This window comes from Salminus brasiliensis, chromosome 19 (assembly GCF_030463535.1).
Source record: "Salminus brasiliensis chromosome 19, fSalBra1.hap2, whole genome shotgun sequence".
NCBI classification, from domain to species: Eukaryota; Metazoa; Chordata; class Actinopteri; order Characiformes; family Bryconidae; genus Salminus; species Salminus brasiliensis.
The window spans coordinates 7170469-7193739 of record NC_132896.1 but is presented as its reverse complement, the minus strand read 5'-3'; the positions used below and the strand labels follow the sequence as shown (position 1 = coordinate 7193739).

The 23271-nt window shown below is 41.5% G+C and overlaps 1 protein-coding gene across 2 annotated transcripts in view; it reads right to left on the bottom strand.

The window, feature by feature from the left end:
• The window catches only part of dock4a (dedicator of cytokinesis 4a), a 99221-nt gene that overhangs the window by 74709 nt on the left and 1241 nt on the right, over positions 1-23271 (bottom strand). For both annotated transcript variants that reach the window (XM_072664322.1, XM_072664323.1), the window contains exon 2: positions 1485-1568. In XM_072664322.1, coding sequence (XP_072520423.1) covers positions 1485-1568 — 84 coding nt within the window. The remainder of the gene's footprint in view (positions 1-1484; positions 1569-23271) is intronic.

Genomic DNA, 23271 nt, shown 5'->3' with positions numbered 1-23271 from the left:
AAACTAAATCTGAAAGGTATATGTCAATATTTTGCAGTTATTATTGATTCATTATTATAATTAGTAGTAGTAGTGGTGGTGGTGGTAGTGGTAGTGGTAGTAGTAGTAGTGGTGGTAGTAGTAGCAGTAGTAGTAGTGGTGGTAGTAGTAGTAGTAGCAGCAGCAGCAGTTGTAGTAGTTGTAGTAGTAGTAGTTGTGGTGGTAGTAGTAGTAGTAGCAGCAGCAGTTGTAGTAGTTGTAGTAGTAGTGGCAGGAGCAGTAGTGGTGGTAATAGTGGTTGTAGTAGTGGTAGTGGTAGTAGCACGGGTGGTAGTGGTGATAGTGGTAGTGGTAGTGGTGGTAGTGGTTGTAGTGGTGGTGGTGGTAGTGGTGGTGGTGGTGGTAATAGTAGTTGTAGTAATGGTAGTGGTGGTAGCAGTGGTGGTAGTGGTAGTGGTGGTAGTAGTAGTGGTAGTGGTGATAGTGGTAGTGGTGGTGGTGGTGGTGGTAGTAGCAGTGGTGGTAGTAGTAGTGGTAGTGGTGGTGGTAGTAGTGGTAGTGGTGGTAGAAGTAGTGGTAATAATAATAGTGGTGGTTGTGGTAGTGGTGGTAGTAGTAGTGGTGGTGGTGGTAGTGGTAGTGGTGATGGTGGTAGTAGTAGTGGTAGTGGTAGTGGTGGTGGTGGTAGTGGTGGTGGTGGTGGTGGTAGTAGTAGTGGTGGTGGTGGTGGTGGTAGTAGTAGTGGTAGTGGTAATAGCAGTGGTGATAGTAGTAGGGGTAGTACTTGTGGTAGTGGTAGTAGTGGTAGTACTTGTGGTAGTGGTAGTGGTAGTAGTGGTAGTACTTGTGGTAGTGGTAGCAGCAGTGGTAGTATTGTTATTATTATTTTGTTGTTCTATTATATCATGTTTTATATTGATTATGATTATACAAGAAAAATCAGGCAAGCCTAGTTTTACCAGATGCCATCGTCTGAGTAGAATGATGTCAATGGCATTTCAACAATGGGAAATTTGGAACCAAAATATGGCCTCTTTATTGTGAAAAAGGCTCTGTGGCATACAGTTACATCTGTTATATATCATGTACCATTTCATGTGACCCTGCCTGGTAAAGCACTCAAACCTTTCCCTTAAAGCCTACGTTCTGTACAGTAAAATGCTCAAAGGGTTTCCTTATAATAAGCCATCAACAGAAAATGATTTTATGAACAATTGAGATTAATATATATTATTTATACAGTTATCGGAAAAGCAGTTGCTGGTGTTTCTAACTTGAGCTGCACCGTGTGATGACATAACTTGGGCAGTATCATGTGTTGGTTTAGAAGGAGCTCGCACAATATCCACAACACTGTAAAACCAAATCCACTTTTATTCCAGTATACCTCCCACCTCTAACACAGGGGTGTACAGTCTGAAACTCAGAGCTGGTAGCAAGACAGCTGTGGGATTCTGTTTCAGTAATTCCTATGTGGGGTTTTTCACACATTTCCCTCTAATTACCTTCACATTTCTCCAAAATCTGCACCGTCTCTCCAATCTCCAGGGGCAGCCCATGCTGAACCGTTCCACGAAAGTTTGCCAGCACTGAAATGGCAAAAAGAGGTTTATTAATTAGCTTGCAGCCTTTGTAGATGCAATGATTGAGTGTGTGTGTGTGTGTGTGTGTGTGTGTGTAACACCACTCTGCCAAACTCTGTCCAGCGGTGTCTATGTCTCAGAACCTTTATACTAAAACCAGTCCAACAGACACCAAAAAGGATTCCTCTATTGGACTGTATTCTCTATGCAGTGTTTACAGTTACTGTGCCCTGGTTACTGTTGTCTGAATCTCCACAATCGATCATACAATTGTATAATACAAAAAGCTGGTTAGTGTTCCAAAAATGCTGTCAATATGAATTACATTCTCTTATAAGCTTACTGTAATGTCATTTATCACAATACCACTAAAAGATCATCAAATTACCCCCCTTACTAGCATGGGCTGCATAGGATACCTAAGTCTCCAGTTGAATTCTGAAGGATTGTCATGTGAACAAATTCTGCACGTCATTGAAATCCACTTCCAGTGTTTGGGTCTTTCTTTCCATTTCTTGCTCAGATTTGAGCATCTCTCTGCTTTGCCAAATAAGGCCTTTGTCATAGTCTGCTTACATAACTCACACAAGAGCTTTTCACCGTGCAGGACCACGGACAGCAACGCTCCAAAACTACCTGCTGAGAAAACTCTCTCTCTCTGCATTTCCGTACTTAATCACGACACTCCATCACAGCGCACGGTGCATTCTCTCCCAAAACCTCATCTGCATATCAGGTAAGGTGTTAAGAGCCTTTGTGACAGAACACATAAATATGCAACAGCCCAAAAAATGCCGCAGAAATACATAAGACTTCTGACACCTCCCACCAGCAAGCAGGAGGACTTTTAAATAGCAATGTCAGCTTTCCAGGGGGGGATGGGGTTCGGGGAGGCAGGCGAATCTGCTTTGCAATGCTTGCTGCCTGTCAGCGTTTTTCTCTAATACATACAGAAGCACAGGAACAAATTTGTGGCACTAAATCTACAGAAACCCAGCTTCCACTGCAAACCACAGGCCGGGAGTTATTTCAGTGCTGCAGGGAACATGTCGGCTCATGGATCAACTCTACAACAGATTTCAGACCGGCACTTCAGTGGCCATCGAAGGCATGAAGAACAGCACATTCCACTCCACACCAGGCCTGCTTTTAAACAGCCACTGTTAGACCAGGATGGACAATCACATTAGGGCGTGTATCAGTGCTAAACACTTCCTCACACTCCTGCCGGCCATGCTGTGGACACACACTGCTGTCTGGCTCGGACGCTGGGCGGCCCACGCTCCACTTCACGCAAGCCAGCAGGTGAAGACAGGCTTCGAACCGTCTCAGTAATGCTGCTGTGGCTGCCTTACCCAGCTGCAAATCCACAGCAGACACACAGATAAAAGTGCCAAAAAGGGTTCTTTGAAGCGATGCCACAACTTTGCTTTCCTACGGAGCATTTTAATGGATGGTTCTTTAAAGGAACGCTCCAGGATTTTTCAACCTAATCTCGGTCTTGAGCATCTGCATTGGCTTCTATGATAAATGTGTGAAAATGACTGTCTGTGGTATCTGATCATATGGTGAAAAAATGCTCAAGAATTCTTTAAATGAACCACATGTGGAAAGGTTCTCCAATTCTCCAAAGAAAGGGCAAAAAGGCAGAAGGATGTATTATCAATACAGTTTTTAGAGATACTGCCATTTTTACACCCTTACCAAAGATAGCAGTAATAGTCTCAAATCTGCCATCTCTGATGGACACCAATTTTGTAGTAAGAATTGAATAATCTCTAATATCAAAGATTAGGGATGTCCCGATCAAGTTTTTTTTACCCTGATTTAATCCAAGTCTCTTAATGCTGAGTATCAGCCAATACAGATCTGATATTTGTGTTTGTATAAATAATCCAGCCCTACAGTTTAGATCAGTTACCATTAATATAACACACAACATATAGTGTACAATTCCAAGCTAAATGGTTCTTCATAGACATATCATATATCATATCATATATCATATTATATACAACACCAAGAAGGTTCCCACTATCTACTCATTTTGTTGGTGGGGTTGGCAGAGAAGGCCTGAAATAGTAGTGTACATATATCTGTGTAGTATGCAGTGTAATTACAGCTCTACCAGGCAACCATCAGACATTTATTAACAGATCAAATGTCACAAATCTAATCAAATCCTGACCTGAAAACATGTTGTTACATCCCTGATTTTTTTAAAAAACATGTTGTGGCTCTGAATTGAGATTAGGCTTGTGTCTCAAAATGCTAACGGGACCCTCAAACACTAGGGCCTCTCGGAAAGGTTATGGTGACATTAATTAGGCACCCAAAGAGCTGCGATTTTAAATGTTACGCAATGCTGGGCCGTGCATCCCAGGAATACTAATGCCTTATATGTCTAAAAATAATACATAAAATAAGTTTTCCATGCTAAACTTATACAGCAGCAAAACCCAGCTTGCCAGAAAGGGATCAGTAAAAATAGTCATGTGTTGAATCTTTACCACCCTCTCAGCTGTTGCACAACTGTGTGTATACACTGCTGGGCCTACATGTCTAATATTTACCATTTGACATGGAAACGGGCCCAGAGTGTGAACCGTCTCAGAGGCAGTTGCATCACCTCTGTTGCTAGGCTCTTTCATTTCCCTCCACTGCATAACACACATACACACCCACCCACACACATACACACACACACCACTCTACACCATGATGAAGCTCAAGAGTCATCCACAACACTCACAACTAATAAAGAACAAGAATATAATAATAACTGCTGAAAGCAATAAAGAAACTCCACTCAATTATGAAAAGGTCACATCACTGTCTGCAGATCAGAGTTCTGCATCAGAAGGGAACCCAGGCAAGAAAATGCGATACCCTTTATTCCAAACACCTACAATGAAGGTACCAAGTGGAACCCGTTTTGGTTCTTTGTAGGAATGGTTTGGAGAAAAAGCTCATTTTCTTGATTGACCTCTGACATTCTGGATAAGTTGCAGGGGCCCGATGGTGCGCAGAGGGAGACCAGCCAGAAGAGAGCTGCAGTAGTCAAGTCTTGAAGTGACGAGAGACTGAACGAGCACCTGGGCGACTCTCTAGAGAGGAAGGGTCGAATTCTCCGGATGTTGTACAGGAGAAATACTGCATACCACGGTATTTAAAAACACTGACGGGATCTCAAAATGAGGACGGTATTTCAGAATGACAACGTGTCTGATATGTCATGTTCCTGTTCTGTGTCTATCTAGTTCATGCCCAATATAGCCTATTCGTTCATGTGCATTCAGGAGAGTCACAGGGTGAAGGGTGCTGTGGGAGCTCACTGGTTATAACTGTACACCAACAAGGCGGAGTTATAAAGCAGGGGTTTCTAATAAACTGGCCACTGTACAATAGAATAAAATCACCATGATGGCTATCAGAAAGGGGCATGCGTCGAAATGCATGCCTTGTCTGCTGACATGGTTGTTTACACTAACTCCAGCAAGCACTTACAACTGCCCTGAATAACTAGAACTACAGTCCAGAGGCCCTGTGGATGGTCCAAACAACTGGGCTCTTTGACGCCTATCTCCTAATCAAAAGAGAGCAAAAGGAGCGGAAGTATGTAGGTCCAGTTCCCCCCACTGCTCTGTACTGTTGTAACGTTCGCATTAAGTTTCCAGGCATGGAAGTGTCAGGTGGTGCAGGCTGTATGAGCCCAGCAAGCCTCTCGATGCATGCCAGCAGAGAGCATCCGTCAGCAGTGGAATGAAAAACGTGCTGGTGGAAGCTTGTTTACTCTGAGTGGGCAGAGGATGGCAAAGACTGGAGCTTAAGGCTAGCATGCTGGCGTGTAGGTTGTTACCTATGCATTACGTAAAGCGTCAGCCGGTTTCCCACAACACTCCCACGTGCGAGGACACATGTGCGGAGAACAAGCCAGGCACGCCATCATCCCTCATCAAGAGTGCACAGGCTGCCAGCTTAGCCACAGCAAATGCAAATGCTCTCCTTCTTACTTTTCGTTCTCCTCCTCACGCGGCAGCTCAAGCAAAACCGAGCAGCTTCGCTGAGCTCGGCTGAGACCGCTGAGGCCGCTGAGGAAGAAGTAAAACTCTGTACTCTGTAAACATCGTTAAAGTTTCGAAAGCCCAAGACCCTACACTAAAAATAAGCACCAAATACAGCCTGTGTTACAATTATCATGGGTGTGATGTCACTGCTTATTCAGCCTGCAGCAGTTTAGCCCCGCCCATTTATGTCGAGGCAATGCAGAGCGGTGCTAGTTCAGCAGTTAGTTCTGTACGCTTTATTCAAACTGCTGAATGATTGAGGCAGAAGCACAAGTCTTAAGTTACTCCTGAGACTAGCTGAAGACCACATCGGGTTCAGCCAAGAACAGAAAGCTGAGGCTACAGGGGACTTCAATTATCATTTGAATGCCACAGCCTATTTGAATATTTTTGCTGATCATAGCCTCAAGACTGAGCCATCATCTAATGGCTACGGCAAAGGTCATCTTACGCTGGTTTTATCAACACCACCATAGGTTCTGAAGTGGCATTTCCAGTCACTGGATCTGACTTCAACAGAACACGATGGGATGTGGAAGAATGAAAAATCTGCTGGAACTGCATGAAACAGAATCTCAAAGGAGTGGTTTCAACATCCTGTTCTGAGAGGAAAGGGCAGCCCAACCAGTATTAGTGTATATATGGAGATATGGAGTGGGTCCACCTTGTGCCACCTCAACAGATCTGGCCTGAACTCCACAAGATGTCCTGTGCACCAAGACATTAGCAGCAGATCCTTCAAGTCTGCATCGATGAGCCTTAGGCCACTGGTTCACCAGCTGTCTGTCCTTGAAGATGTTCTGACCCAGTTGTCTAGCCATCATCAAAGTGGCTCAGATACTTCCTGTTCTGAACACACAGCCTGTTTACTTGCACTCCTGACTGTTTATTTGCTGCCAAGTATGTCCAACCCCCTGACAGATACCACTGTCAGTGGTGCTAAGTAATGTAAGTTATGGCTGATCAGTGTATATCCCACACCTGGCACACACAGTTGATCAAAGACCTGGGAAACAAACACAATACCAGTATAAATGTACCAGTAAATGTGAAAATTGAGGGTGATGTTTTTCTTAGTCAAGCATTTGCCATCAGATGAAGTGAAGCACCTGTTCTGCCAACCTATTCATGCTGGTCTGTGGAAAGGCACTCGAAAAGAGAGGAGGAGGTGGTGAGAGGGCGATGCACCCCACATACATATCACCCTAAACTGGGTCATCTACACAGTTAACACCCCGAAAACGCAGCCTCAATGAATTCTGACATTTAGAAGCAATGCAAGCAGCGCAGTGGGATAAATGAGCTCATCAGGAACGTGGTGAGGCCCCGGCCTGGGTGTGCTCAAACTAATAAGAACCTTATGAATTATATATTTACATATCTGACACATTTCTTGCGCATTTATTTCCTAAGCAAAATAGCGTTCCTCCAAATGAGGCCCATTATTGAATGCCAGGAGTGTACCGTGGCTCCGGAATAACACAACCCTTCAAAATGTGTCCGATAAATCACACCACGCCATAAGCACACAAAATAACCAATGATAAAAGAAGACGCTCTATGCTACGGTGAAGTTTGCTGTTGCGACTCCTTTTATGTGTTAAGAAGCCTGCGTCCTGATACAGAAAGAGGCTTAAACAACTAGACAAGTATTTCTGGAAAGCGTTCTCCAGTATCAGATTTGCAGCAGGAGGCTGCTGAAGTTTCACGATTTGAAACTTAGAACTTAGAGAAAGTTTCAGATTGTATGTACTGCTTATTATTTTTATTATGGATTTGTCGCTTATTACAGTCATTTTGTTGAACTGAGATTTTAATATTGGAATAAGTAAGGCCAATTAGTGTTTATCTTTTGAGGATATAAGATACTTTTTTACCAGTAATTGATTATGGGGATGTGACTGACATTAACACATATGCTTATGCAATGTTTACATATACTAGACACTGTTCACCATCACTGCGTCTTTTATTTATTACTAATTACAGGATTACAGGATATTACTCATCACTATGTTCTTAACCCCCTTAACACAGAAAGGCTTATTACACACTAAGGTGTATTACTCATTAACTACAGGGAATTATTATATTATTATCATTATTATAATTAAACATTAGGCGACAAAAAACTCAGTACCAATGATTTTTATATAACACTCAAACACGGCCCTGCACTTACACTTAGGTCTTATACATTTAGGGCTAATTATGCTCTCTTTATAATGATACATGCAGTTTATTTTGGTTAGTGCGGACAATCTATACTTGATATCTATCGATATTTTATTGTATCATTATAAATTTTGTTATCTAAGCATATCGAGGAGATATGGTATTTTTACCATATCGCCCAGCCCTAATTCAACCCACTCGTTAGTACTCTCCCCCTATCACATGTAATGCCCCTGACACTGGAAGGGTGAGGCCTGACACATGTCTTCACCAACACATGCACAACAAGCCAACACCACCAATGCACATCACTGGGAAACCAAAGCACTTGGAGGAAAGCAGCAGGTATTCAACTCTGATGCATCGGCTAGCAGACGCCCGTGCAGGCCAGCGTCACACTGAAGTGTCGATTGTGCCCTCTCAGGCTCTGGCTGCTGATGGCCAGCAGAACTGCCCAGGATTCAACCCATGTTGGAGCCCTATACTGCAGTTCTATTTTAGAAATAATAATTGCTAGATATTTGTTAATTCATTCCTTTAAATTCAACCTTTTCTGAGAAACAAGTAGAAGAGCAGACAGTTAAAAAATAAGCTCAGTCAAGTATACTATTATCAGGGTAATGAACGGATGAATTCTAATGAACATTCACAGTTGATTTTCATGTATCAGCTAGACTCTGAACCTCCTGACTGTTCTGATCTCCAGATCTCAGCACTTCTACTCACAAACACTAACGTGATATGAACTGAAAGCTTCAACAGAATTTCTCTGCTGTGAAATAATTTCATATTGAATTAAACTCTGCTTCAGTGATTGGGTGATAGCTGCGAGGGGTAATAATCTGTGACTTTTTAATCAAATCTGTGATTATTTGTAGATTCTGAAAATACAAGAGTTTGGATGATTTGGAAATGAAGTGGATATTGGGTAAAGGAGGGGGTAAATTGGCTTTCTACAGTTGCACACTATTGTGTGGTGACTCCCTAAAACTATAAAACTTCATAATATAAAAAATTCAATGTAACACCTTTTCATCTCGATCACTTGGCAGTCTAGGGTCAATCACAGCAATGCAAAGTGTGGTTAAACTTGAGGGTGAATCCATATGACACACAACCACACCCACAAAAATAATATATATTTATAATAATATATATTATTTAATAATAAATCATATATAGAGAGCCTACAGTGACCAATTAGCAGTTTTATTCAGAGATGTAAACCTAGTGTCAATACTGTTGAGTTTAGAAGGTAGATTATATTGTATTTATGCTGAAATATGGATTATCATTTACACACACACACACACACACACACACAAACATCTCCTACCTTGCTTAGTCCATTCATTTGTCTCTTAAAAAGTTGTTGATGCATTTTCTCTATCAAATTATGAAAATAAATATACAAGATAAATATTTCATGTCCGAGCTTCATTGTACATGAAACAAAACTCTCCAAACTACACTGATATACTAGAAGAAAAGATATGGGCGGATTCCACTAGACAGTTTATTAGGCATACACATGCCTAATGCATATGAATTTGTTCACCCACCCCAAAATTTAAGAATGTGTTAGCTAGCATTTTAACTATATATATATTTGATGCAGTCTGCAGGCTTGGCAGTGCAGACATATAACAATCCAGAGTATGAATTTATGAATAAAGGTTTCCAAGTTTCAAACTCAATAAAAAAAGCCAGTAAAATAAATTATAATTCATGAATCTGGCGGCTGTGCTCGTGCGCGTCTCTCAGTAACACTGAGCCATGTTCTTTCACACTGAGAGGTGGTGAGCTCGTCTGGAGTTATTCTCTGAGGAGGACAGTCTGGACAGAGTCACCAGGCAACACGACGAGACGAAAAAAAGCAGAGGGAGAGAGAGTGTGTGACAGAGAGTCACTTTCAGTGTACAGTGAGAGAGAGACAGACAGAGAGAGTGAGGGAGAAAGAGAGAGATACAGAGGAGAAGAGGACATAACGAACTTTGTCTTTTGGGATTTTTGTGCCCCCCCCCCTTTGCTATTCTTCCTAACACTGTGTGACAGATGCCTGGGAAAAAAATGACTCCTGACAGGCCGAAAAGCCCCTCGTCTGTCCAAACGCTTTAAAAGTGTGTTATTCGCTACTTCTATCAACTCGATGCACGTTCCGAGAGGGAAGAAGGAGCTATCCCCCCGATGCTCTTTGAACAAAAAGTAGGGCCGTCAGCGGGAGGCCCAGTCGACTCCATTAATTAAACAGCCTTTCTAATGCTTTTGGCATACAAATTGTCTGCACAGGATCGCTACCGTTTCACAAAGCATCTCCAATTACATTCTGGCAAAACACTGACATGGAGTAAGGTTTTACTGATTGAGTGTCATTAGCATCCAATTGACTGCTGCAAACAGTAATGGGTCTCGACTGTGAGGCAGCTGGGTTATGACAGCTTGCGCTTCATTGTAGCATTTTTCAAAGGAACGCAGAGGTACGCAAATGAACTTGGACTGTTGTCTCTGTAAGGTCTGTGCTATGTACAAATGTCCAGTGCCCAAGACTACAAGTACATGGTACATACTGTTAAACCACTGCCTATTTGTTGACGAATGGCGACTATTGTAAGTCAGATAATGGAACAATACCTGGAAATTACAGCCCAATTTTGCTTGCAGACATGCTGACAAACATACAGTAATACTGTCGAACAAAACTAATTAGCCACATCCACCTAATCACTCATAATCACAGTAATCAATATGGCCTAGAGCAGAGGTCATATTTACATTTACATTTACATTTATGGTATTTAGCTGACGCTCTTATCCAAAGCGACTTACAAGGTTCCTCGTATCACAGAGGAGGGCCAATGTAGTGTTAGGAGTCTTGCCCAAGGACTCTTATTGGTGTAGCGCAGCATAGTCACCCAGACCGGGAATTGAACCCCAATATTCCACGGGGTGTGGTAGCACACTGGCAGGTAGTGGTGTTATCTGTTGCGCCACACCAATCACGGCAACTTTGCTCTAGGAGATCCAGCTTTTAGCGATGCAATGGTTTAAAAAAAACATAGCACACAGACAAAAAGGGTCTAAAAGATTTGCCTAACTCTTATTGGTTTCAGAAAGAACCATTTTTATTCCAATTAAATAAGTATAAACACATTAAAGCTTAAAAAAATGTCGATTTAAAGGTAAAGAGAATAAGATAGCAGGAGATTACGACTGACTGCAGCCTGAAAAATGGCTCAACACCAGTGTAATTATCACAGTAATGCAAAAACTTTACAAGAAAAATAGGAAATAACTTTTATAGCTTTTAATGGAAAGATTTATTTCCAAGCATTTCTATTGGTCTGTTCATCATGAACATCTACCACAATATAAAGAACTGCCAGATTCACATTATGTCAAAATGTAAAAAAAAAAAACGCACAATATACCAGGTTTTAGGACAGATAAAATACACAAACCTGCCATGAAATCAATAATTAGATCAGGTGATTTTTTTTAAGGTAGCTGACTTTATATTATTAATGTATTTTTTATACTGTCATAAAAATAAAAGATGAGAGGAGATTTTGGTCATATAGATTATTACTGTTACTCTCCAGTTTTGCTAAATGATGATTGTTAATGTATTTGTATGTTTTTAACACAGACACATTGTTATAGTCCTACAACTCAGGCCTACTGAAAGTCCCCCAGCCACAACATCCTAACAACGGTGTCCACTAAAAAAAAAAAAAAAAGCCAAAATCTGGTCACCCTATCTATCTAACCGTCTAAAACTAACTGCACTTTGTGCACAGATTATAGTGTTGATTTGTTTATTAAAAGCCAATAATGTTCACTTACTGCTCTCTGCTTCTCTATTATCAGTTAGAAATTCCGTATTAGTGATCCCAGTCCAAGACAGTTCAACTCACAAAATCCTTCAATGTCTCTCTCTATAGGCTGCAAATAAACTACAGTGATGAATGCTCTGAGCACGACGAGTCCATTCACCTGTCAGTCCTGACACCTTCGCCTCGAAAATCAGACTAGAAGGGCTGACAGAGGCTAACAAGCAAAAGCCAAGCAGTTCAGCTAGCGAGAGGCCACCCTTTTCAAACGTTTCAGACGTTGGCGCTAATGCTTTACATGGCGCTTTGACAGCGGCTGGGAGAAAAACAGCCTGAAAAGTCCACTGCCGGTGTCAGTCGTGAAGACAACAGGCTGAAGCAGCCATGGTCAGGGCTAGCCAAGGTCAGAATTCAGCCTGGGACTTTCTGTATAAGACGTGCAGATGCTGAAAAGACTGAAGTATGAGGAAAGTGTTGTGTACAGAATGAAGAACAGGAGGCTGCACTGCAGAAAAAGTGTATTTGAGGGGAACTGATGAAAAAGCCTCTACTGTCTGGCATTCGCTGCGTCAACTCGTCTCAGAATTCGACTGATTAACGTCCAGCAAAACAACGTATGTCTTTTTTTTAACAGGTGTGAAACAAAAGACTGTGATTGAAACCCATTCAGACATATTAGTAGGGAGATTGTGAAACCAGAGCTTGAGATCTTGAAAGAGAGTGTTCCCAAACCAATAACTTCCAAAAAAGGAACACAATACAAGTCCAATATCAGCCTGTCAGACCCTCTTTTCCTCTCTGAAGGTGTGAGCAGGAACGAGGGAATACAATACAGAAGGTAGAGGAAGCTGCGTTCCATGATCCAGAGGGCCTGAGACACAAACAGGCTGTTTACACCTTGTATTACCATGTGGTTTTCCAGGGTGAACAGTGTGAAATTCATATATGACATACATATTATAACATCAAAAATGAACATAATAATTCATAATGCATCTTTCTTTAGGTTCTGCTTCCCCTGTAGCACCAACGCATTGAGCCGACATGTACTGCCACGTGAAGTGACATGACAAGTCTTTTGAGGAGCTTCCTTCAACAGCTTCAAAAGCTGCCTCTTGCTTTTATTCAGCACTGATTTGGTGGTGTTGTCTCCATCGTCCATCAAGCATAACATGTTCATCCCGTTTTTGTTGCAGTGCTCAAAGAAAAGTCTGCTGAACCGATGTTAGAGGGTCTAAGCTTGATAATGGAGAGCATGGTGGTCAGTTTTGCACGAAATATTTCACCCTGTCCATCATCAGTATGATCTGCCTGGTCTGATTGTGTGATTCTGGCCTATACAGAGCTTTTTGATCAGACGCATGGTTTCCGTGTAGCAACAGATTATTCCCCCTTAGGAATGGATGGGTTGCAAATGTTTTGGCATACTTCCAATGCAACTGATGCAATTATACTCATAACACAGCATCAACTTCATAACCCCTTGAGACACCATAGCAACCATCTGGGATACCACAGCAACTGCCAATCAGGAACAGAGCAAAACACCAGCAACCACTAAACAGCACCATAGCAACTACCTAAATTGCCTTTGAAATCACCTTGCAACCCTATAGCATCCATCTAGCAATCACTTAGCAACATTATAGCTACCATCTGGGATACCACAGCAACTGTCTAACAACCCCCTAGCAACATCCTAGCAACCCCTAAAAAACACCATGGCAACTGCCTGAATTGTCTTTGAAATCACCTTGCAACACTGTAGCATCCATCTAACAACATCCATATAGCAACCACCTGGGATACCATGGCAACCACACAGCAAAACCACAGCAACCACCTAGCAACCACTTAGCAACAGCATACTAATCACCAGAGATACTATAGCAACCAGCTAGCAACACCATAGAAACCACCTGAAATCCCATATCAACCAATCTATGAGGAAGTAGGAACCATTTAAGCTGTAAAAACGTTCTTCGCTTCCTTCTAGTTTCTAGTTTTCAATGCCATTTTACACAAAAACATAAAAAAGATTATCTTGCTCTTATTTTGACAAACAAAAACTCTAAAACTGACTAAAACAGAGCAAGTCATTATTTTGTGATTAGCTCAAGTATTTTTTTAATCTCATAAGTCAAAATGGGAACCTGCTGTTGAAAGAAACAAAGCAGAAGGGCAGAAATGAGCGTAATAGATTTGGGATTGAGCAGCTGGGAATACAAGCTTTTTGCGGTTCCATCCATCTCTCTGCAGCTGGTAACTTGTTATAACAGAAATCACCAATTCCGCTCATTTCCACAACCCAGCACTCAACCCAGCACTGGGCTAATACATAACAGAACACACACCGGGTTGAACTGATCCAGCAATGCTGGGTTATATGAATAACCAAACTAAACATGCTGGATCATAAGACTGAAGCAATACATGGTTAGTGTGACCCAGAACTGGGTTGTTTTTTTATTTGAACACTGTATATTATTTCTCTTTTCTTTATAAAATGAACCATTAGTCTAACAGGACGTCTAGCAGACCTTTTCAGTAATGACAAACTGTTAAAATCAGTAATATTTATTAACATTTACGCTTCTTCTCTGCTTGCTGAAGATATTCTGGCATGTTTGGCAGATTATTCTAACTGACTTAACACTCACAATTATTTAACGCTCACATTTAACACATTGGTTTGGTTGTCACTATGCCACACTCACTAACCCAGCAGCTGAGCTACACAATAACTACCCAATAACTACCAGCACTGCGGAAATAACCCAGCCAATGATCCAACATGCTCACCTCAGTCTTTAGGGAAACTACATCAGAGTGTAGTTTCATTAACAATCGGGGCACCTGTGGTTTATTGTACAGTGCTTTGTAAAACTGATGAAGAGGCATGAAGAGGGTGTACAGACAGGGAGACTAGCCGCCAGACAAAGTGCTATCCTGCAGGAAGCACTTTCACACCTCTCCTTCATGATACTAACAGTTAGCAAAGCTTCAGATGTGACAGCAGCTCATTTTCTGCCAGTGGACAGACCCCAGCTCTGCATAATGCTCCAACCCCGCTGAAATGAAAGCTATGCTCTGGTGCGGTATTTCAGTACTGTAGCGTTAAATAGGCAGCATAGCCGCTGTTCTTTCGTTCGGCCATTGTCACAGTAATTACTTTCAAGTGTGTGTGTGTGTGTGTGTGTGTGTGTGTGTGTGTATAGTAGGAGTACAGGTGTAAGGTGACGACCAACTTGAAAAAGTTTCAAACCATCACTCATAAAAATAAAGACGCCTCAGTCCTTTCTTTTACACTGGTAAAGAACTTCACACTCATACATATTACAACATGTTTACTAACTAAGTATGTTACTGTTAAAGTATTGGGACACCTGCTCATACATAGCCTTTTCCAAAATCAATGGTATTAAAAAGAGTTTATCCTGCTTTTGTTGGAATAACTGTCTAAACTGCCCAGGGAAGAAGGCTTTCTACTAGAATTTGGAGCATCATTACCCCACCCCATCCCTAACTCATCCCAAAAGAACTGGATGGAGCACCATCCATCATTCCAGAGACCACAGTTGCACTGCTTCACTGCTCCAATGCTGGGGGCTTTAAATCCCTCTAGTCCACACCTGGTATTACATATGGTTCCGATAGGTTCATGTTTATCTGCTCCAGAGAGTTCTATTCTATTGGCAATACTTCTCCACAGGGATTAGACATGCAAATCTGTCCGCAATGGGTGCAACTTAAAGTAGCTGAATGTATTCTTTAGAAGCGGCGTCCGCAAACATTTGGACATAAAGTTAATAGTTCATGTATGTAATCTGAACTGCCAAAACAGACCATTTTTTCATTTTTAATAAAACCCAACCTATTCACTGCCTTTAGAATAAAGCACAACACAGGGCAGCCAGTCAAAATACCGTATCAGTGTTAGAGACTCAATAACAAAGGTCAGAGGGTACCGCAGATTTGTAAGATACAGGTCCTTTAAAATGATTCCTTTTACCAACTACAGTTGAATCGTGGTGAAATTTAAAATGCACTGAATCAATTCCCAAAGAATCGCAATCATATCGAATCAGTTACACCCACTGTTCGGACAGATGATTCCTGATTCTATAAGCGTGTTCAGACTATTGCTTCACCGTTCTGTGCAATCTTCTGTATGTGCCTCCAGCTTTAGGTTATCTCCCTCTCATCATGTGCTCTCGCCTGTTGACCGGGGCAGAGCGTGAGCGGAGTCAGCATGTGACAAAGAGCAGCGACTCATCAGCATGCCTCACACACACTCCCGTCATAAATCAGCTCTCACAGGCCGGGCCGGGCAGCACCCGAGGAGGACACCGTGGTCACCCCTCGATATGTTCTCATCCACGCACACTAGTGTAGTCCCCCCCCCTTCTGGAGCCTGAGGGACACAGCCAGCGAAGTGGACAATAAGTGGACGCTTCAAGTTCAACTTATTTGTCCGGTGCCCTGCAGGAGAAGCAACAGAAGATGTGAAGAGGCTGTTCTGGGAGTGTGAAGGCTGCGAGGAAATGGAAAGAAACGGTTGGGCCTGAAGTCACAACTACTCCGTTACGAAAATGAATAAAAGCTGCCTGAATCAGATGTGGTTAGCTGGTAGTTTTAGACGATGATGATGCATTTTCTAAATTTTCCTCCTGCTCGCCTCTCTTTTCTTTACAGTCAGAAACAGGGCTTGATTGATACTCCGATTTCTTTGGCTTTAGAAGTCCTTTGAAAGGCTTCCTTGAGCTAGTAGAGTCCTCTGAAGTCTTTAAAAGTATATGCATGGGTTTAGCTAAGTCCATATTTATTGTTCAGCCTTTGTAATAAAGCGGATTACTCAATTAATCATCAAAATAATAGGTTGATTACTCAATTACTAATATAATCTAATGAGATGGCGCTAAGCTTCTCAGAAGAAAGGCTGTGGAATCAGTGAAATTAAGCCATCTGCTGAATCTGTGTGTGCTGAGTACTTTAATGGGCCTGAATCTGTGAATATTTACTACAGGAAGGTGACAAAATCCTGCACTTAACAACCAGGGTTACACACAGGGCCTAGACCATCCCCTTCCCCATACTCCTAACACTTACTACATCTCCAGCTCTATCCGGTAGGCTCCTTCCTTTGCTATGTTGCTGTGGCTGTTTACGATCCGATCAGCAACACTTCCACCAGGACTGACAAGATACACAAGATACACAATCTTCCCTTCACTTATACGCCAATCATCCACTACATCGCAAGCTCTACACAGGGGTCATCAGGTCGAGAGGGCTTGCAATGTAATGGGTGATTAGGTGGGCGGGTGAAGGGAAGATTACACATAACCTTATTTATTACCTTCCTTTGTTGCCCTTTAATATCCTGCTTTTCTATTTTCAATGACGCCTTCTGAAATGTATTTCAGAAGCTATCTATGGTTTGTTATTCACTTAAAGGAATATTATATATTTACGGCATTTATCTGACGCTCTTATCCAGAGCGACTTACAAGGTAACTCGTATTACAGAAGTGGGCCAATGTAGTGTTAAGAGTCTTGCCCAGGGACTCTTATTGGTGTGCATACGACCCAGACTGGGAATCGAACCCTGGTCTCCCACATGGTGTAATAGCTCACTCCAGATGTACCCAAATCAGCCAAGACATTGACAGTGCTCAAATTTTGCTCCTTTAGTTTAAAAGCTGGAGCTATGAGGCTAATGTTACACTAGACGTAAAGCGTCATCGAGCTCTTTTCAATTAACAAGTGTCCATGCACTTCTCTCAACTCACTGGAAATGCATTTCAGGTCTTCAGTAAGGTCAGGCAGGGTTGGCAGTGTGGTTCAAGGCACAGAATGACTCTGGGAACTATATAAGAGGCAGTGATGGCTCAGCGATTAGAGCGCCGGGCCATCGATAACAGGGTTATGGGTTCGAGTCCCGGGCTCAGCAAGCTGCCACTGTTGGGCCCTTGAGCAAGGCCCTTTACCCTCTCTGCTCCCCGGGCGCTGGAGTTGGCTGCCCACTGCTCTGGGGGTGTGTGTGTACTCACTGCCCCTAGTTCACTAGTGTGTGTGTTCACTACCACATTTTGCTGTACAGTGACAAATAAGTGCACCTTTACCTTTATAAATGAACAAACCTTCATCATGTAGCTAAATGTTGAGGGAGGCTAGTTTAGACCTTTGTTTAGACTGTGTAATGCTAAATTCCCCCACTTTCCTACAGACCCTCCCTTCATGTGCTTGTAGGTCATGCACGTATAGAAACTTTAAAAAAAGCTTTATGAATTAAACTATTACTGCCAGGTTTAAGTTTGGGTTTGGGGAACTGGTGTTTGTTGTGAAGGAAGATTCCAGATGAAATAAAAAACTACAGCATTTGCAAATGTTCTGGTATGTCAATGGGAAAGTAAGATAGACACAGGATCTGCGTTCAACTACACTACAGTCATACTGTGCTCTAAACACATCAACACCACATTAATGAACACCTGGATGTGGTTTGGGTAGGATAAGAGAAGTAAGTAGGCCTGAGTTTTGTTGAAGGATGTGGGTGATTATCGGCTGCTCGTGATTGTTAGCTACATCAGCCTCACAGCTGCAACTGCAAAAAAGGTAACTCGAGACACCAAGCATGCCATGGCTGATCGACTACATCTACGATAAGTGAGAAATTGTGTACATCTGAATTACCTTTCTGACACTCAGAACACAATGGTAATTTTACAGTAAAAGAAAAAAAGAGTTATTAATATTTAATGTAAGTTTAATATTAATATTATATTTAAGTTTCATTAAAAAATACATTTTATTTCAAATAATTCTGGACCATTTCTGTTAATCTATGAATTATGAATTATGACTACTGTAGAGGGCAGCTGGAGGCCAAAATTGTGCCAAGAAACAAAACACAAATGAAGATGAAAGGTTTTCCATTGACAGTAAAATGTTAAAATGATCAGCTTTTCAAAAAGAAGAAAAAAAAACAATCACTTGATTAATTAAAAAAGACTTGATTATTAATATTACTGATAGCAACAGCCCTAAACAGCCTGTAATATGAGTTGCTTTCATTTCATTTGAGATGATTTCTTATGAGCTTGTCAGAGCTGCTTTACCAAGCTGTCGTCTGTTCCAGGACATGTGGTCGGACCAGCTGCGAAGAAACTTCAGAACGGTCTTTAGAACAGAACAAACGTCCGTCATCATGGAAATACATGCTGCTCTGTTTACAGCGACGTGTACTATTTGATGATGGTTGTACAATGTACAGCAGATGGCACCTCAAACTGAATATGCAACCAAGAGAAAGGAGAAGCCAAGATTACAGTCCGTGCGCCTGCGTATGTGTGTGTGTGTGTATATATGTGTATGCATGTGGGTGCCCATGTGTGTGTGAATACGTGTGTGTGTATGTGCCATCCCCTGCTGGACTCCATCCATATTTCATGAATGATAAAGGTTTCTCTAGCTGTGTGCACCTTCCAAAGAGCAGAGCTCTAATACACAGACATTTCTCCATATTCCACCTTAATGGGCTCTGTAGCCTTTAGCATTCACACCACCAGCCACCAGACACGGCTACAGCTCCAGCTCCAGCTCCAGCTTCTAGAGATGGCATACTTGAAAATAAGGGTATCACTATCAGGCTGTTATGCTAGATCAGAGTCTGAGATGTCTGAATCTGATCCAATCTTGTGACAACTCCGACTGTGTGCCTTTTCCTGTGGGGAAGTAGTTTGTTTGAGTTTTACATGATCATCTTCAAAAGTGCTTTAATTAAAAACAGATCATTTTAAATAAATGTTTTAATAAAAATATAATTTTACACCATTTTAATTGATCTTTAACATTAGATTTAATAATAGATTTTGCTTCTTTAAATGAAAAACATGAGAACTGAATAGTCAATCAAAATATTTCTTGTAAAAAAAGAAAAATGCTGGAAAAAATGTAAATAATGGCGAGTTTGGGACCAAAATATCTGCTCTGCTTTGGGACCAAAATATCTGCTCTGAAAATTTATTTGGCAAAAAATGACCTGATGTTTAATGTACCATTTCTTGTGAGGCTGCCATGTAAAGGACTCAAGCCTTGCCCCCAGAGCCTCAAGATGTAGACCACTTATTTACGATTTTTTAGATGTGAAGGGCCCAGGACCACATGAACAATACAGCAGTAGCAATGCTGGGCGAGGCAGACAGTCGGAACAGTGCCAAAGCTAACACCGCGGCCAACACCGTAGCAATGCAAACGCCACAGTGGTGATGCTGGGCAAGGTGGGACACACTGCTAATGCTGCACTTGCAATGTTGAGACATGCTATAGCTACAGACTTTGAAACACACCTTACTGCCTCAGTATGTCTTCACACTTAGCTTTACGGCAAAATGTTCTAGGCAAGCTAGAAGCAGTCCTTGTGCCTGTCCGTTTCAGCCATCAGTCCGTCACTTCAGTCAGTCAGTTCTAGGCCCGGCCACTAGGTGGTCCAGCAAAAACAGGTCCACGTACTTCTCTTACGAACTAAACCACATCATGGTTGACAGTTGAAGGTAAAAACAGCTCATTAAGAAGAGACGTTTTAATAAAAAAATATATTTTTACACCATTTTCTAACTTATCCCAGATGAAACTGATCAGCCAATACATGTTCAATGTTCAATTTTGCTTCTTTAGCTTAGCACTGGAGATGCAAAGCTAGTGCAGCTAACAAACACAATAAGTCAGGGTTGCAAAATTCCAGGAATTTTCATAGAAAATTCACCATGGGAATGATCTTACTGAAGCTAGAAAGGCTAGCCACCTATACATATACACTGTGTGCAGAATTATTAGGCAAATGAGTATTTTGATCACATCATCCTTTTTATACATGTTGTCCTACTCCAAGCTCTATAGGTTTGAAAGCCAACTACCAATCAAATAAATCAGGTGATGTGCATCTCTGTAATGAGAAGGGGTGTGGTCTAATGACATCAACACCCTATATAAGGTGTGCTTAATTATTAGGCAAATTCCTTTCCTTTGGCAAAATAGTTCAGAAGAGAGATTTGACGGACTCTGAAAAGTCAAAATTGTGAGATGTCTTGCAGAGGGATGCAGCAGTCTTGAAATTGCCAAACTTTTGAAGCGTGATCACCGAACAATCAAGTGTTTCATGGCAAATAGCCAACAGGGTCGCAAGAAACGTGTTAAAAAAGGTGCAAAATAACCCCATGAATGAAGCCCATGAATTGAGGAAAATCAAGCATGAAGCTGCCAAGATGCCATTTGCCACCAGTTTTGCCATATTTCAGAGCTGCAACGTTACTGGAGTATCAAAAAGCACAAGGTGTGCGATACTCAGGGACATGGCCAAGGTAAGGAAGGCTGAAAAACGACCACCTTTGAACAAGAAACATAAGATAAAACATCAAGACTGGGCCAAGAAATATCTTAAGGCTGATTTTTCTAAGGTTTTATGGACTGATGAAATGCGAGTGACTCTTGATGGGCCAGATGGATGGGCCCGAGGCTGGATCAGTAAAGGGCAGAGAGCTCCACTCCGACTCAGACGCCAGCAAGGTGGAGGTGGGGTACTGGTATGGGCTGGTATCATCTAGATGAACTTGTGGGACCTTTTCGGGTTGAGGATGGAGTGAAGCTCAACTCCCAGACCTACTGCCAGTTTCTGGAAGACACCTTCTTCAAGCAGTGATACAGAAAGAAGTCGGTATCGTTCAAGAAAAACATGATTTTCATGCAGGACAATGCTCCATCACATGCATCCAAATACTCCACAGCGTGGCTGGCCAGTAAGGGTCTAAAAGAAGAAAAAAATTATGACATGGCCCCCTTGTTCACCTGATCTGAACCCCATAGAGAACCTGTGGTCCCTCATAAAATGTGAGATCTACAGGGAGGGAAAACAGTACACCTCTCTGAACAGTGTCTGGGAGGCTGTGGTGTCTGCTGCACGCAATGTTGATCGTAAACAGATCAAGCAACTGACAGAATCTCTGGATGGAAGGCTTTTGAGTGTCATCGTAAAGAAAGGTGGCTGTATTGGTCACTGATTTGTTTTTGGTTTTGTTTTTGAATGTCAGAAATGTTTATTTCTAAATTTTGTGTTATATTGGTTTACCTGGTGAAAAAGTGAGATGGGTATGTATTTGTTTTTTATTAAGTTGCCTAATAATTCTGCACAGTAATAGTTACCTGCACTAATAGATATCCTCCTAAGATAGCCAAATCTAAAAAAAAAAAACACTCCAACTTCCAAAAATATTAAGCTTTGATATTTATGAGTCTTTTGGGTTGATTGAGAACATAGTTGTTGTTCAATAATAAAAAGAATCCTCTCAAATACAACTTGCCTAATAATTCTGCACACACTGTATTTATTTTTGACTCAACGGGTTCTGTAACAAGTAATTAATAATAATTAATACTTATTAATTATTTATTTAACATTTTTAAGACCAAAAGTTGTGTTGTTTTGATTGTTTTTTTGATTTACTTAAGCATTTTTTGAAGAATTAAGCATTTATAAAGTTATGCTTGCCAGTATGTACCAGTTTGTATTGTTGTGCCTTCATGTCTGCTGTTGACAAAAATAGTACACTGATGATAGTTCCTTCACATTATCCAATATTTCCTATATAAGTCCAATAAATTCCTATAAGTTCCCAAAGTTCCCAAAATTTCCATGGAAAGTTTACATTTGGGAATATTTCCAAAGTTCTGAGCTCATGTTCCCATGGAAAATTACCTGTAATTTACTGGAAATTTATCCCAAATTTTCCACCCCTTTGCAACCCTACAACAGGTCACACGTTAATGTTACCCACAACATTTGTCAAATGTTTGTAATGCTTAATAAAGCCATAAAGCTTAATGAAGACCTGGATGTGTGTGGGCAAGGATGTACTGAAAAGCATGTGGGTGTGGAGTCTGTTGGCAACGTCAGCTTCACAGCTACAGTTTAAACTAAAAGAAAAACTGAGCCTGTCTCAGCTGACCGACTACATCTGAGACGCATGGAAATTGGTGTCAGTTTGAGTTTTCACTACAGATGAGCAGTTTTATAGAAGAAATATCAGATATCTGTAGGATTACGCATCTTCTCTTCTATTACAGAGAGCGCTCTGCAGTCTTACAGACAGAGAGATAGAGGCCGAGCTGATGTTTAGCACTCTCCCTCAAAGGGCCTTACATTCTCCTCTGAGAGCTTTTATATCCTTCTGTCTGTCCAGCTTTTGTTTGCTCTCCTCTCTTTCACACCCTCTTTCCTGCTCTCGTATCATCCACACTGTCTGAAATTGAAAACCTGTGTCTTCATCCCTTATGAAGCTGCCAAAAGGAAGCAAAAAGGTCCCCCTAAGGATTTTTTTACATGGCTGCTTCTCCAAAGAACCGTACCTGTAAATAAGCTGTGCAAATCCACAAAGGCTCAACAGTTAATGGTTTCTCCTAGAGAAGGTTTTGAAACCGCAGCAGAATCCAGCATCTAAAACATCTACTTGAGATACATGAGAGCACACAAGATAAATGTTTTGGGGATCAGGATCAACAGGATTCAGCGACTGATTCCTTGCAGACTGATGGATCTCTTAAAACTGACAAAGCCTGATCTGAAATAGGTCAGTGAATCCA